Genomic DNA, 15,746 nt, shown 5'->3' with positions numbered 1-15,746 from the left:
CTTATGAGACACACACACGCGTACATCTTATCTTACTACTACTTGAAGGAAGAGTTGCCACATGGCACTCATAGAGAAATTCATGCTATGGGCAAAGGAGGGCTCCATGTGTTGTTAGGAATGGAGAGAGATGCCATGCGGCAACAAGCTCATATTCGAAAGTTGCCACACTTGGAGAGCGAATAGATGATGAGCCTTGGAGGGTGAGAGATAATGCAGATTAACGATGTGATGAGAGAGGAGGTGAGGAGATGGGAGGCTGTGCGCACGACAAGTGGCAAGAGCTAAAGAGGTGCCACGTGGCAAGAGGCAAAGAGCTAAAGCGGATGCCACGTGGGATGTTCTCAGCCCCATAGAGAGCGCTGTTCTTGCGAAGGGAATGGTTCGCCATCGCCATAGCCATTGCAGTATTCCAATCTCGCTCTCCCCTCTTACAGGAATTTCGTATCTTCATTCATCCTCTGCTTTCACGGCCTTTGTTCATTTTGGTTCCCTTGTTTTCGCACTGCTCGTCCAGCTTTGTTATCGGAGCTCACTTCTTTCCTCTCCTCCTCGGCGCCGCCTCTTTCCTCATGGCACTTCAATCCGCTGGGTTTGAATTGCCTTGTAGCTTTCAATTGATTTCTACAGAGCGCAACGCCCCATCAGGGGCTCCGCCCACTCTGCAGGACCGACATATGCATCAGGCCCATCCTTCCCAGTCTCTCCCAATGCGTCAACTGCATTCATCCTGTGCGTTTTCAAGGGATGGTACAAAGAACGCGCAACATGAAAGCCATCGAAAAGTCCGAAATGAAGAATTAAAGCCTAATCCTGAAATCCAAACGCAAGTGCAAGTTTCACAGGACAATCCCTCACGGCTTAAAGACAGCAGTTTATCTAAAGCAATACAACCACCGTCAGTGGCCACACGGCTAAAAGACAGCAGCTTATCTAAAGCAATACAACCACCGTCAGTGGCCACGAACTTCCACAGAAGGTCCATTTTGATGGGTGTTGTAACACTATCAAGCCTCAGCTTCAACGTGCAAAACGCCTCAGCAGTCAAACAAAATCTCTTGGCTGGCCGAGTACCAGGGCTTTCTCCACCGGACGAAAATGGTAGATTCCATTTCTGTCGCTTTACGTGGCTCTCTCATCACGCCATTTTTGTTTCTACGAACAACCATGTCAAGGGTTTTTAACACTATCTCAATTTAGGTCATCGATTTCAAAATGCGTAGTAAGGTACATTGTCACTCTTTGGGCGCCTTGAAACGTATAAACATGGCTGAACAAGAGGCTTGGAGGGTCACTAGAAGAGTGAATCGAACATGGAGGAAGTCTGTCGGTCACCTAGAAAGAAAATGGAGGAGAGAGGCTAATAGATGTCACTGACAGGGAAGTAGAGGAGAATAATAAATGGACAATGGACTAGCCATCTGATCCATGGGGTAGTAGGAGTGCACCAAGCTGGAACAAAAGCCAGCCGAGAGAGAGAGAGAGAGAGAGAAAGAAAGAAAGAAAGTGTATTATTGTCCACTAAAGGCCAAAATGGGCCCATGGGACATCAAGAACTCTGCATACAAGATAGCACAAAATCAACGTGCCACAAAGAAGAGGCATCGTCGAATATCATCTAAGTGCTACGCAATACAATGCAAGTGAAAGTACATAATGTCAAATCTGAGCCTAAATACAAAGTAAACTAGATGCAAGGAAACCGCCCCTAGGTGCAAAATGGGGGGATGAGTACAATATGCCAATGCAAAGAGAGAGAGAGAGAGAGAGAGAGAGAGAGAGAGAGAGAGAGGAGAGAGAGAAAGAAAGAAAAGAAAATTTATTAGAGCCTTCGGAAGACCGATGGGTCTATGAGACTGAAAGAAAACCTGATACAAATCACAATAAGGGTGGAGCTACTAAACGAGTATCATCACCTGTGCTGAGTCCTAAGTCTGATCATACATAATCAAATACATCTGGGTGTGACAATGAAAAGAAAAAAAAGACTGGAGCGGAGCGGAGTCCTCTGTATGTCATGTCGCCCTGGCTGGTGCATAGCCGGTGATGGGACGCTGGCATCCATCAAGGGGTGCCGTGCGTCTCGGTCTCTTGGAGGAGGCTCGACACAAGACTAGAGCCACCGTGACTCCTGTGGGATGTGTCCTGGATCTAAACAATGACAGAGGTCCCCCATAGTGATTTGTGAGTCCCCTCGATGTCTCGTGTGTCGTGCTGCAGTCGTCGAGTCGGGGTCTTTGTCACGTCTACGGCTAGAGACTGGACGATCAATGCCACTCGATGGGAAGAACTTTGTGATCCTGCTCTGAGAGGTGTCTGATGGTGTGGCCAAGCCCCGTCACCTGAGTAAGTACTCTCTGTGTCGGACCCCCTCATGGATGAAGGCCGCGAGGCATCTCTGATCTGGGTGGGCGAGAAATCTGGAAAGGAGCCCGGAGCGTCTCTGAAGAGATAGTGGTAGCGACCTCGGATCTCGTAGTACACAGGGCACCTAAAAATAAAATGCTCCTTCGACTCAACCTCCTGACAGTCGCACAGTGTGCATATGCGATGCTCCCTAGGGATCCCCTCTGCTCTGCTGCTCTCTACGTGGAGGCGGTGTGATGATACCCGAAACTATCCAATGGAGATCCGTAGTGAGTGAGGCATATGAAGCTCAGTGTACCCCGGTGGTGTGATGAATCCCTCCTCCGAAATACGAAGACAGTAATCTCTGTAGAAACTCAGCTTCACTGGAAGCTCCCTCAGCTCCAACCAGGTCCTAAAGGTGTGTAGCTGCAAGAGATCCTCTCGATTGACCTGGTTGGTGTGTGGCCTGATCGGGATGGTGGGTGGGAATACCAGAGGGGCATCTAAATTGTACTGAAAAGGAGGTATGCTATCGATGTGAAACCCTAGTCTCACAAACCATCTGTGAGACCATGCATACCAACATCGCTGGTCTCCCTCTGCTGCCAACCTCATGGAGGAATCGAGAGCCAACCATGGCAACCTCTGTCTCCCTGATGTACAATCCCCATATGATCTAACCTGGTGTAGATATGTGATGGTCTAAAAGGCTGCATCTAGCTGGAGTGGAGAAGCACCAAACTCGGCCTGAATGATATGATGTGGTACAGATGGTTCCCCCGGGATCATCCATGAGAGCATGAGGATCTGCAGGTGCTCCACCCGTGTCCACTCTATCTCTGACATGTCAGGTCCCCAACAAGGGCTGCCATACATACCGGCTGGTCGGGACCAAGGAGTCGAAGAGAAGAGCCTTGGTCCAAGGGTCTTGGAAGTGGTAGTGGAAGCACTGTCTCTCTAGCCGAGCCAGTGAGGTGTATCCCCTACTCAGTCTGGCCTACATCGTTGGTCTCATCGTGAAGATCGGGCCGGAGAAGATGACCCCCAAGTAAGTGTATGAGGATACGATCTCAACTGGTGACCCACGGAAAGTGAACTGCTTCCGTTGCATGTTTGCTCAAGAGGTGTTAAAGATCATGACCTTGGTCTTGCCAAGGTTGACCTCCAAATCATGGGATCAAGAAAAAGCCTGCAGTGCATCTAGGTGTCACTGGAGCCCCTCGGGTGTGGACGACAAGAGTGCCATGTCATCTGCATAAAGAAGAATCCTGATGATGATCTTGGCAAGTGAGCAGTGGGTCCCTCCGAAAGCCCCCATGAAAGTCTCAAGCTCATCGATGTAGAGGCCAAACAGGGTTGGTGATAAGGGACAACCCCTGTGGTACTCAAGATCTCATCTATCCAACCTACGCCTGTCCAAACTCGGCCTGAGACTCTCTCAAAAGTGCCATGACTACCCAGATGATCTCCTGATCAAATCCCAGTGCCTATAGGCGTGTGATGAATGGAGCTCGAGCTATTGTGTCAAAGGCTTTGCGGAAATCCACAAAGCAGCAATTTACCCTCTCCTTCCGTGATCTGGCCTCCTCTATGACACTCCTGAGTGTAAGGATGTGATCCATAGTCCCATGGTCTCGCCTAAAACTGGCCTGACCCTCCGCTCTGAGCCCTCTCATCTCTGCGGACAGGCTGACCGATGCATCCAATACTGTTGCATAGATCTTGGACATCACATGTCCAATCATGATAGTCCTATAGTTACTCGGGTCCATGGGATCCCTTGCCTTGTGGATGGGGGTGATGGTGTTGAGTGTCCAAGTGCGGGGGAAGCCAAGGCAAACATCGTCATTGAATAGCTTTGCTAGGATCGGGGCTAACGCGTCGATCCCATATGCGATAAACTCAGTGCATAGCCCCTCGTGGTCCTTAGCTGGGCCATTGTGCAGTTTCAATGTCACGTCCTTGACTCCTCCTCTGGTGAACAATGTGCAAGTGGTGGGGCGAGGTGTGTGTATGAGATCTGGAGTAGTAGGCTGGTGTGGGACATCATAAAGGTGGCGTGCATATGTGTGCCAAACTCTCGTGTCAGTGAGGGGTGATGGAGACCTATGCTCAAGGAATCTCCGTCAAAATTTCTTAGAGTTGCTGCTGTACAAGATGTTCAGCAACTCCTCATTTCGACGAAGAAATGCCTGCTTCTTCCAACGTACGAGACGTCGGTACTTGCATACCATGTCTGGTGTGTTCGGGAGGTGACACCTGGTTTCAAGTCGGAGTTGTCGGCAATAAGCCTTGCACTCCGCATCGTACCAGTTGTTGCAAGGTACAGAACCAAGAGGTGGTGGTCTAGTGGATTATGTGGTGTGGGGAAAGATTTGGAGGGCAGCCTCGTGGAGTGTGCGACTAATCAGGGCAGCACGGTCCTCTATGAGTGGTATGTGATCGATGTAGATTAGGAGTCTATTTAGGTGTCCCGAGTAGGCAGGGGAGAGGCTGTGATCAAAGTGTATGTTGTGGTAGGTGTCGTGCTTCATATGTGGTGTGTGTGGTGTGGTTAAGCGTGAGGTGGCGATAGTGAAGAATAGGTATGTGTGATCAGCTCCTGGAGGGAGTGGTGCTACGGTGAAGTCGGTGATACGTGAGGTGAAGGTAGGGGATCCCATGATGTAATCTACTACACTAGTGCCCCTCCCATGTGTGAAGCAAGTAAAACCACCTGAGGAGGGCCATAGGTCAAGCCCGTTGTAGATGATGAGATCATGCATCCTGCCCAAATCAAGGAGCGCGTGTCCATATGGTGTAACAGGCCCGTGTTGGTCCAATGAGATCCCGATCATACCTGCTTTGTCTAGGTCCATGTCTAGTAGCATGATAGAGTCGTCTCGGAAGTCCAGGAGTGGTGCCTGTCGCGTGCTCGTCCTGGCGTTGAAGTCCCCAACAAGGAGAACTTCCCCGCGAGCTGAAAGGTCTGGGATATCCTGATGTAAGGGTGCATGTGGCGATGTCTCACCCTCCTCTCATGCCACTCTGGCGAAGTGGGATGTGTCTGGCAGGAAGTAGCATATTGCTATGAAAAGGTCACGTGTGGCTATGCGTCGGATATGGATCCACATGAATCAAGAGTGTGCGTCCTTCCTCTCAACGGAGATGGCTCCAACGAGGGAAGACCTGTACAATACTGCGATCCCGCCTGTGATCCTCGAACTCCTACTGTACCCCTCGTCTCATCCCTGAAGGCAGACTCCCATGTGTAGCCACTGACTATCAGTAGTGGACGCTCTGGGCTCTGGTGTGTCTCCGTGTAAAAGATTATGTCTCGTCCTATGTAAGATTCCGAGAAGTTCCCTAGGTCTGACCATAAGGTATCATTACAGTTCCAAATGGTGCAGGCTAGGGTCTCGAAAACCCGAGTCTCATAGGCCCCGTCCCCCTAGGGGGTACGGGTGGGAGCCCAATGGGTGTCGGTCAACAACCTACCATCTCGGACCACGGCCCATTTTCCCTCCTTGCGGGCAACATCCCGCTGCTGGAGAAGAACTTGTCACTCCTCAATCTGTAGTGGTGTCAAATCCTCATCCATGGACAGGGTGGGATGCTCTCGTAGAGCGGCTCAACGTCAGAGTGTCGCTAGTCGAGCATGTGAATCTCTGAAGCGAATGACTTTCTATGCCATGGTCGGGTACCCCCATGGTGGTGGTCACAAAGGTGATCGCCTCCTCCATGGGCGTCGTCGTGGTGCTGGTGCTGTCTCGCGTGATCCTTCGTATCCGGATGTTGAGGGCCTTTTAAGCCCTTTGCTGTTGCTCCTGTATGGCAGCTGAAACGGTTGCCTTTGCGAGCTCCCGTTTCGCCACGTCCACCCATCTAGTCGTCTCTGCTATAGCTGATTGTATCGTGGCTGTCTGTGCCTCCATCTCTGTGACTGGGGTCCATCCAGGCACTGCTGCTCTCAAGGTCCCGAGCTCCTCTTGGAGCTGTGTGATGTCGTGTCTGAGCCCCTGGATAAGGGTGCCCTGCTCGTGTATAATGCGGGCCTGCTCCTGGGTGTATCGGGCCTGCTCCTGAGTGTAATGTGTCAAATCTGCTTGACGGGGGCTCAGATGCTGTGTATCTCAGCCAATAGGGAGTCCCAAGCATCTGGTGGGGGCCTAAGATATCCTGGTCCAGGCGGGAACTGGATCTCGAGAGGGGTTGGAATGAAGGTGGGCTGATGAGGTTGTATTGAGGGTGGGGACAACGTGATCTGGGTGGGGGAGTGGTGTGTAGGAGTAGCGAGGCCGGACGAGGCGATGAAGGGTGGCTGACTGAGAGGTAGAGGGGATACGAGGGAAAGGTACTGTGGAGCCGTGGTTGGTGGGGCTAGTGATGGGGCTACTAGGGAGGAGACTTGTGATGATGCAGGAGATGGGGAGGAGAGAGGTGGCGTAGATGATGAGGCGGGATGATGGTGGCGAAATAGTGGTGGTAACCATAGAGGTCGAGGCTGTGGTGAGCGGCATGGGCTTCGGGTGGGCCCCTTTCTTCTGGGCCGCGGTGCTGTCCATTGTCAAACTGCTCCGGTGTGTGTGTGTGTGTGTGTGAGAGAGAGAGAGAGAGAGAGAGAGAGAGAGAGAGGAGTGCACCAAGTTGGAACAAAAACCAGGAGAGAGGGAGAGAGAGAGAGAGAGATTTACGTTTGCAGAAGGCCTCGTGGGTCTATGAGACAAAGTACAAACACTAGAAGGTTGACTTACTACATCTGGATAACCAGAGAGTCAGGGGCGGGTTGTACCCAACTCGGAGTGAGGCTTGGTTGAGGCTGTTTATGAACCAAAAAGAAGCAAGCTTGGACCTGGCTGTGAACTGGAAACTGAGCCTGAACTAGAACCTGCGCTGGAGGTGGAGTTGCAAACTACTTCGAGCTGAAACGGGGCCCTGCTGCTGTGGGAAATCTTCTGTTGGACCTGAGCTTCTCCAGGCAGTGGCGCGACCCGAAGATCTGAAGGCGAACTGGTTTTCTGATCTGCACGACCTACTTCTGAGCTGCACTGAGTGGTGCGGCCTTTTTGGCAAGTGGCACTGCGACCTGCGAGAGAGAGAGAGAGAGAGAGAGAGAGATTACTAAAAGTCTTTGAAAGACCGAAGGGTCTACGGCAATGAAAGTACCTGATACAACGAGCTCAAGGGGTGGAGCCTCTAAGTGGACATCAACACCCATGATGAATACAAGAAGAACCATATTCATAATGATACTGATACATAAAGAGAAGTTAGCGGCACTGTGATGGTCGTCTGGAAGCTGGCAGAGACATCAAGCCTGAGAGAGAGAGAGATAGAGAGAGAGAGAGAGAGAGAGAGAGAGACAGAGAGAGAGAGAGAGCTAATCAAGTGAGTCATCAAGGGGTTGATCTCAGAACAACAGCACATGTTTATGTCCCAAAGTTTGAAACTATGGTGTCCCTGGCATAGGCATTAGTACACGTGCTTATGAGATTATAGAACATGGCACATGGCGAACCATGGCAAAAGTACACCATGCATATGGGATAGTGCCACTTGGCAAACATACACAGGTTCTATTTAAAGTACCCTATCTTTATAACTCTAAATCTCAGAATTACAATTGACTACTCTACAGTGGTGCTCAATGAGCCCTAGTTGAATAGAAGCTGCTCCTAATTTTGCAAGCCATCCCCGCCTGAGAAAGTATTGGATAGAAGCTGCTGCTAATGTTGGATAGAAGGTGCTGCTAATGTTGGACAGAAGAGAAGCCAAGACGCGGGGAGGCGAGGAAGGACAGCATCAGTAGGCTTTCCTGAAGTTTAATGAAACTTTGTAAGTTGAACTGCATATAATGCTGCAGCAATTTTCCAATGACAGCTTCAAAAGATAAGGTAATCTAAAGATGTTCTTGAAACTATGCAAGCATGCTTCTTGATTTTGTGAATAAATAACTATATAGGAGAGGGAAGCTCCATAGCAAAAAACGAAAAAGAAGGGAAGAGAGATGTGTATGTAAGTGTGACAGAGCGTGAGTTTTCCTTATGAGCTAGTATGCTCGAAGCACGAGATGTTTTGAGGTAAGAAATAGTTGGATGTAAATTTGACATCCTATAATGCTGCAGCAATTTCCTAATGACAGCTTCAAAAGATAAGGTAGTCTAAAGATGTTCTTGAAACTTTGCAAGAATGCTTCTTGATTTCATGAAAAAGTAACTTTATAGGAGAGGGCAGCTGCATAGCAAAAACAAAAAAGAAGAAGGGAAGAGATATGTGTATGTAGGTGTGACAGAGAGAGAGTTTTCCTTATTAGGTAGTATGCTCTAACCATGAGACGTTTTGAGATGAGAAATAACTGGATGTAAATTTGAAACCCAAATGGAATACTTGTGGGTACTTGCTATGTGATTGCAAAGTATATTAATTTTTGGAGTTGTAATAAGCAAGAGGACCATTGTGCTCCCAGAATATTGGTTGAGTAGGAAGAAGCTTTAGAAAGTTCAAAGGTTCAATCAATAGTGTGGGAGTGTGGTTTGATTTTGTGATGTCTCAAGTGAAGAATGAATATGCATTTCCACCCAACATAGTTGGCTCATAGTACTTGGGTTGTTTCTTAAATTGTTTGAGTTAAGTGTTCTAGCTGTATGCTGTAAGCCTTTGAGGAGAGAGAACCACCATAGAAGTACGCTTGACACCATTCAATGTGATTTAATTCCCATGATGGTTGGATTTCATGTACCCCTGTTCAAGATTCAACCATCATGGGAATTAGAAATGATATCGGTGGATCATCTTGGATGATATAAGAATCTGAGAGTTAAATCTTTACCAGGTAGCAACACTTGCAGGTGGTTCTGTACTCTCCATTAGCTGCCTCAACCTTCAATCTGTAATTCAAATCAATCGTAGCAATCTAACAGACTGACCTGCTTTGGAATTGATGAAGTTATGGGTGCTATCCACCAAGTCAAAGGCCTCTTTGCCCTTCAATCTTGATGTTGTAGAGTTTTTGAACCCATAAACAAGTCCTTAGAGAAAAGTATAGGTAAGCTCTAGTATCCCACTGTAGTTTGCAATATTTAACAGTTGCATTACCATCATTATGTCTCTTACAATGTTGAGTAGATTCAATCGAGGCCTAGGACTGTGTTTTTGGATGCCATTTTCTTCACATGAGACCACTATCTCTAGCCTATTATCTTTCTATTGAGCGGAATACATGAACTGTAAAGAGGGAGACACGAGAACTCATGTGCTTATTATCTTTCTATTGAGCGGAATACATGAACTGTAAAGAGGGAGACACAAGAACAAATGTGCTTTGCTGTGAGAGTGTGTAAATGAGGCGGGATTGGGGTGCAATAGCAACCCCTCTCTGAAAAGAGTAATTACTATTTATTACTGAGCCAAAATGCTGATTATAACTGTGGCCTATAGGTGAATACAACTATATGAAGGTCACCCTTCCTGTGAGGATAGAGAATGGAGACGAGGCAGTCTTCTCCTCCTTCCTGCTACTGTCTAGGCAGAGGGCCTGCTGGGCTTGCGTGGTCCATGATTTTGGCAAGTGGAGCTTCATGGATACATCGTTGATATCTGAACGATTGGGATGTCCAAAGCTTTGATGTGAAAGCTTAGGACACTTCTTCCCAATTTTCTTGAGGTGATTCTTCATGATGTGAAGGTGAACCCAAATTGCCCTTCTTTGTACCAAACATTGCGTTGATGCATGGATTTTTGATACCCAGATTTTGTCACAGAATGTGGGAGATCGTAGGGGCCCAGGAGGAATTTGATGCAGATTGGATGGATAGGTGATTTTTGAAGGTGCTAGAGGGTGGTACCATGTTTGAGGTGGGCCAAGAAAAGTAGGATAGACGCCCACCTCTATTGAAAGGATGGATAGGTGATTTTCGAAGGTGCTAGAGGGTGGTACCATGTTTGAGGTCGGCCAAGAAGGGAGAAAGAAAAGTAGGATAGACCCCCACCTCTATTGAAGGCGTTGAGGTAGGAAATAGGAGGTCGCCTTTTCCAAAAAAAGCAGCAGTTACTATTTTCATCATAACTTTTGATCCTGAACTCTGATTGAGGAGCTTTCTAGTGCATGGGAAAGATGGAATTGTGTTCAACAACTTTTCACAAGACATCAAGATATGAATCCACCATGATATATTAGGTAAAAAATCTAATTTACGCAATCTGAATCTCCTTTACAAGGCAAGCAACCTCTTTTTTTGCTACCCAGCTTTTGGTTGTTTTTGGCCCCCTCTTCACCTATAAATTGAGCCATAGGGGGGGGTGTGGAGTCCCCTAGCCTTGATGCGCCTAGTTTTGCTCGTGCTCCATCTTTGTATCTCCTCAATTCTACTCACGATATATCAGTATCTTGTAGCTTCTCCATGCGCTTTCTTCAAAGTCTTGCCCTCTTTCTCCACGTTTACGGTGATTTGTAGTGTGCAAGATCCGCGGGAGTTGTGTTGGTGTTGTGCGGTGTTTGGGAGTGGATGTATGCTCGTGCTTTTGATCGGTTTCTACAAAGGTTGCGAGGTTCTACACGAGTTCTGCTGTCTTTCAAAGAAAGCGGTGGGTTGCCTGTGTGGCTTCAAGAACGGGTATGTTTTTGGTTGTTTTGGGAAGAGTTCTCATATTGCGCACACGTATACGTGTTTGGGATAGTAGAATGGGAGGCTCTACCTTCAGTGGTTGGTGTTGTTCAGTGTGTTTGTGGTGGGGGCTTTATGGCACTTGATATTGCATAGCCCTTTCCTTTTAGCTAGCAGTAGCTAGTGTAAGAGTTGAAAAAACTGCTCTCATAGTTTGGTGATCGTGCTGGGATAGGGTCATGCCTTTTGGCTTGACCAATGGTCCGGCTACTTTCTAGAGATATACTAACCTAGTGTTTCATCCATTATTAGTAAGATCTCGAGTTTTTATTGATGACTTTTGTATTTACAGTTCCAGGTCGCATGTCATGTTACATCATAATTTTGTTTTTGCCAAGAGGAAGCAGTTGCATGTTTGGTGATGAGGTACAATTTGCACCTATGGTGGAAAGCTTCATTGGATAGATGGAATTATTTTTGATAGCTCAGGAGGAGCATATATGAGCATGTAGGTTCTACCTACATGAGGTGAATAAGCATATGGCATTTGGAGATGCTACATGAATGCACCATCTTATTGGGGGGGCTACTATGATGCATGGATTTTTATAGCCAGATTTTGCCAGCTACTGCTAGAGGGTGGTACCATGTTTGGGATGGGCCAAGAATGGTGGGCCAAGAATGGAGAAAATAGGTGCTCACCTCTATTGGAGTGAAGGCAGGAAAAAGCAAGCAAATATGGAGAAAAGTAGGTTGCCTCTCTAGAAAAAGTAGTGACCTCTAATTGAGGAACTTTTTAGTACATTGGAAGCTGGAATTACGATCTACGACTTTAGATCTGAACCCATGATATATTAGGTTGAAAATCTGATTTACGCAATCTGAATCTCCTCTACAAGGCAAGCAACCTCTTTTTTTGCTGCCCAACTTTTGGCTGTTTTTAGCCCCCTCTGCATCTATAAATTGAGCCTTAGGTCTTCCCTTAGGGGTTGTGAAGTTGCCTAGCCTTGATGTGCCCCGATAACTCAAATTTGAGCACGCTTTATTGCTCCAGTCTTGTATCTTCTCAATTCTACTCATGTATATCAATATCTTGCAGCTTCCCTATGCACTTTCTTCAATTCTCTTGTAATTTCCATGTAAATCTTGCCCTCTTTCTCTACATTTGTAGTGATTCATAGCTTGTGAGCTCCGTGAGATTTGTGTTGGTGTTGCGCAATGTTTGGGAGTGAGTGGATGTATGATCGTGCTTTTCATAAGTTTCTATGGAGGTTGCGAGGTCCACGAGAGTTCTCTTGTTCTTTCAAAATAAGTGTGGAGTCCCAACTAGGTCGGGTTACCCGACTTGACTGGTCGGGTTAACCTAACCCTGCTTGGGTCGGTCAACCAACTTGTGGGTCGCGTCAAGGACAACCAGTTGTCGATCCATCTGGCCAGGCCATTAGGCTGGCTGGGGCTATATTATGCCCCTCCACTCTTTGCAGTCACATGTGGGGTTCTCTCTTGGGGCAGTCCCTCAGTTTGTCCAACACCCTTGGTTGTGGTTGTACCTAGACTATATAGTTGCTATTGCCTACATCTCTCTCTCTCTCTCTCTCTCTCTCTCTCTCTCTCTCTCTCTTCTCACACTTTTGCATGTGCACAACAACTCTCACATGGTATCATTTGCCATTGTGATGAGGGATCTAGAGAGGGCTGAGATGACGCAGTTCTGAAGGCTATTGCTGCATAGATTAAGCTGCATTTCGGAGGGGCTAATAGGGCTACTTCAAGGCGATCTGATGTAGAGGCCCTAAGCGGCTGTTTGGAGCAGTGTACCCGCAATTGGACAGCAAAAGGGGTCAATAGCAAGGCTGATGTAGGCCTATTTGAGGGAGATCTGCAGCAAAGGTTTGAGGTGGCTATCCATGGCATCCTGGTACGGTTCCAGGCAGAACTGATAGCACCCAAGGTCGGCCACTAGTCCGAAGGCAGAGGATATAGGTGGCTGTCTATAACAGCATGTTGGAGTCGTGGATAGCACAGTAGGTTCATGATGATTGGATACATCTGAAGGGCAGTTTTCTTACACACCTCTATTCCGTCTTGCATCTCTTTCTTTCCTCTCTATGGACTATACTTGCCAACATCGGCAGTAGGGGTGCAAGGATTTGAATAGCTTCATGGGATCCCCATGTACGTGTAAGGAGGATAAGCTTGATAGCAAGAGCTATGCCCATTGGAAGCTCAACATGAAGATATGGTTCATCCACAAGGACCTATGGGAGCTTGTTTAGGGTTACAAGCGTAAGCCTGAATATTCCAAGAGCTCTGTTCACTGGGATGCTGCTTGGGAGGATGATTTCCAGGAGAAGCTCAGGGATTGGAAGGATCAGGACTGAAAGCCACATATAGACTTGGTCCAGTCTTGCTTCTTCAGATATCATGCTCACCATGAACTACAAAGAAAGTGTATTGCATCTCATGGTGAGAGAGGGCTTCCTTGTGGGTGTGCCCGTGCCACCAGGGCCTGCATACTTGGTCGCATCGTGAAGATCGAGATTGAACAGAGGACCCCCAGTATGTATAATATGAAGCAATCTCCACTGGAGCCCCGTCAAAGGCAAATTGCTCTCGGTACACTATTGCATGGGATGTATTGAAGATCATGACCTTGGTTTTACCCAAGTTGACCTTCAAATCATGTGTCTCACGGAAAGACTAGAGTGCATCCAAATGTCGTTGGAGGACCTCAACTAAAGAGGAGAGTAGGACCATGCCATCTATGTGTAGTAGAGTCGGGATCAAGGAGCCAACAAATGGGGAACATGTACCTCCCAGATTTGTGATGAAGGACTCAAGCTCGTCGATATATAGAGGTCGGTGATAACAGACAACCTTGTTTGACCCCAATGATGCTCATGCTCTTCCATTTTAGAGAGAGAGAGATATATATATATATATATTAATGTCTGCGAGAGGCCTCGCGGGCCTATGAGACAAAGTGCGAACCCAAGAAGTACCTCATACAAGCCATTGAGGGCTGAAGCAAAGGGTTCACTAAGACCCTTGCCGAGAACTGAAAAACTGGAAAAACTGAAAATTTGAAAGCAAAAGCTAACATGCTAACATGCTCATCTAGTGAGCAAAGCAAGACACTAGAGTAGCAAAGTAACATAAGCGTGTCAGGCGCTCAGGGCTAGCACTCCTAGTACATGCTCGAGTTCCACATATCCAGTAACCTGGTGGCACTCTGGTGAGATGTGAGAAGCCCTCGTATCTGTGTCTGTCGAGCTGTCTCGCGACGTGGGGGAGGGCGTGATCTCCTCGATCTCTAGATTTGGTGGGCTACGTCAAGCGTGATGCCTCGTCTCTGGCGGTCACCTCTGAAAAGGGATGAGATAGGTTGGACCTCGATCGTGCGTACTTTGGGCTCTCTCTGTGTCGTACGTGAAGAGTGTGTCACTCGTCCGACCACATTTGGTGGACAATCCTGCTACTGATCCATGATGCTCTCATCTCATCAAGCTCCTCTCCCTCAGCTATATTGGCAGCTGACACAGATGCATAGAAGTCTGTGACAAAAGTCTGTGATCTATCGATGGTGACCTTTGGTGTTAGTCCATGCTACCCCCTGGTCTGTCGCAGCAGCGTGTCTCTCTATCGGTGCATCTCAAGCAGGTAGAGCCCAACACAAACTTGATCATGAAAATGTATCAACCGTGTGAGTGGACCAAAGCCATGGCCCTCCTGGAAGAGACAGTGATATCGTCCTTGGATCTCATAGTAGACCGGACATACACATAGAAAATGCTCCTCTGTCTTGATCTTCCCCATCTGGCATATGTGCAAGTCCTCTGCTCTCTGGGTATGCTTGCAGCCCTCCCTATCTGCATCTGAAACTCTCTTATCCTCAAGATACTGAGGTCTAATGACAAGACCGTGCTCTGAGACCCTCAGGAAGTGATCATGATAGAACTGGAGCTTGGTGGAGAGATCCTCTTCCCCCCAAGCCCTAGATGTATGGAGGTGGAGGAGGTCCAACCGTATGATACGGTTGATCTCATCTCATGGAATCATCTCGGGTGGTGCATCCAGGCTGTACTAAAAGGGGGGAAGTCTATCCATCTGAATGCCGTGACAGCCAAACCATGTGGATATCCGTGCGTACCATGCCGTATCAACACCATTCTCTGCTAATCGCCTGGAGGACTCAAGTGCTAACCTCAGTAGTCTCCCCTAGGGTAGGGTCCAAACTTGGTGGAGGAATGTTAGTCTAGAAGATTGCATCAACCTGGAGAGGGGTCATGGCGAACTCTGCCTATATAATCTGATGGGGATTACTCTGAATCATCCTGGATCCCATGGTCACTTGTAATCTCTCAAATCTCTTCCACTGTGTCGCTGAAATATCACTCCCCCAAAAAGGTGCTATGTACATGGCAGTCAGTCTCACCAACGTGTCAAAGAGCTAGCCCTTCGTCGGGGGGTCATGGAAGTGTACCTGGAAGCATCTCCTCTCTAGTCGGGCCAGAGCACCCGGTCCTCGTGTGAGTTGTGCCGTACCTGCATGGATCATCGTGAAACGTGGTCCAGTGAACACTATCCCCAAATCTGTGTAGGATTGCACTATCTCCATAGGCTTGCCACGGTATGTGAAACTATGATACGGACGCTGCTCGCAAGGTGTTGAAGACCATAACCTAACCTTGGTCTTCCCAAGGTTAACTGCCAAATCTCTCTCCCTGCAGAACACCTCTAGAGCTTCTAGATGTTTCTGCAGCCCTCTTGTTGAGGATGATATGAGGACTATGTCATCGGCATATAACAATATCT

General features: G+C 47.8%; 1 protein-coding gene across 1 annotated transcript in view; it reads left to right on the top strand.

Annotated features, from left to right (window-relative positions):
• The first annotated feature begins 367 nt into the window (after positions 1-367).
• The window catches only part of LOC147879830 (thylakoid lumenal protein (Mog1/PsbP/DUF1795-like photosystem II reaction center PsbP family protein)), a 53,100-nt gene continuing 37,721 nt past the window's right edge, over positions 368-15,746 (top strand). Inside the window, exon 1 of the mRNA XM_087371824.1 lies at positions 368-1,101. Within this exon, the coding sequence (XP_087227950.1) occupies positions 573-1,101 (529 nt within the window). The 5' untranslated portion in view covers positions 368-572. The remainder of the gene's footprint in view (positions 1,102-15,746) is intronic.

Source organism: Dipteris shenzhenensis, chromosome 33 (genome assembly GCF_047967505.1).
Source record: "Dipteris shenzhenensis isolate YYH24624 ecotype China chromosome 33, Dip_SZ_1.0, whole genome shotgun sequence".
NCBI lineage: Eukaryota > Viridiplantae > Streptophyta > Polypodiopsida > Gleicheniales > Dipteridaceae > Dipteris > Dipteris shenzhenensis.
This window is presented reverse-complemented; position numbering and strand designations above follow the sequence as displayed.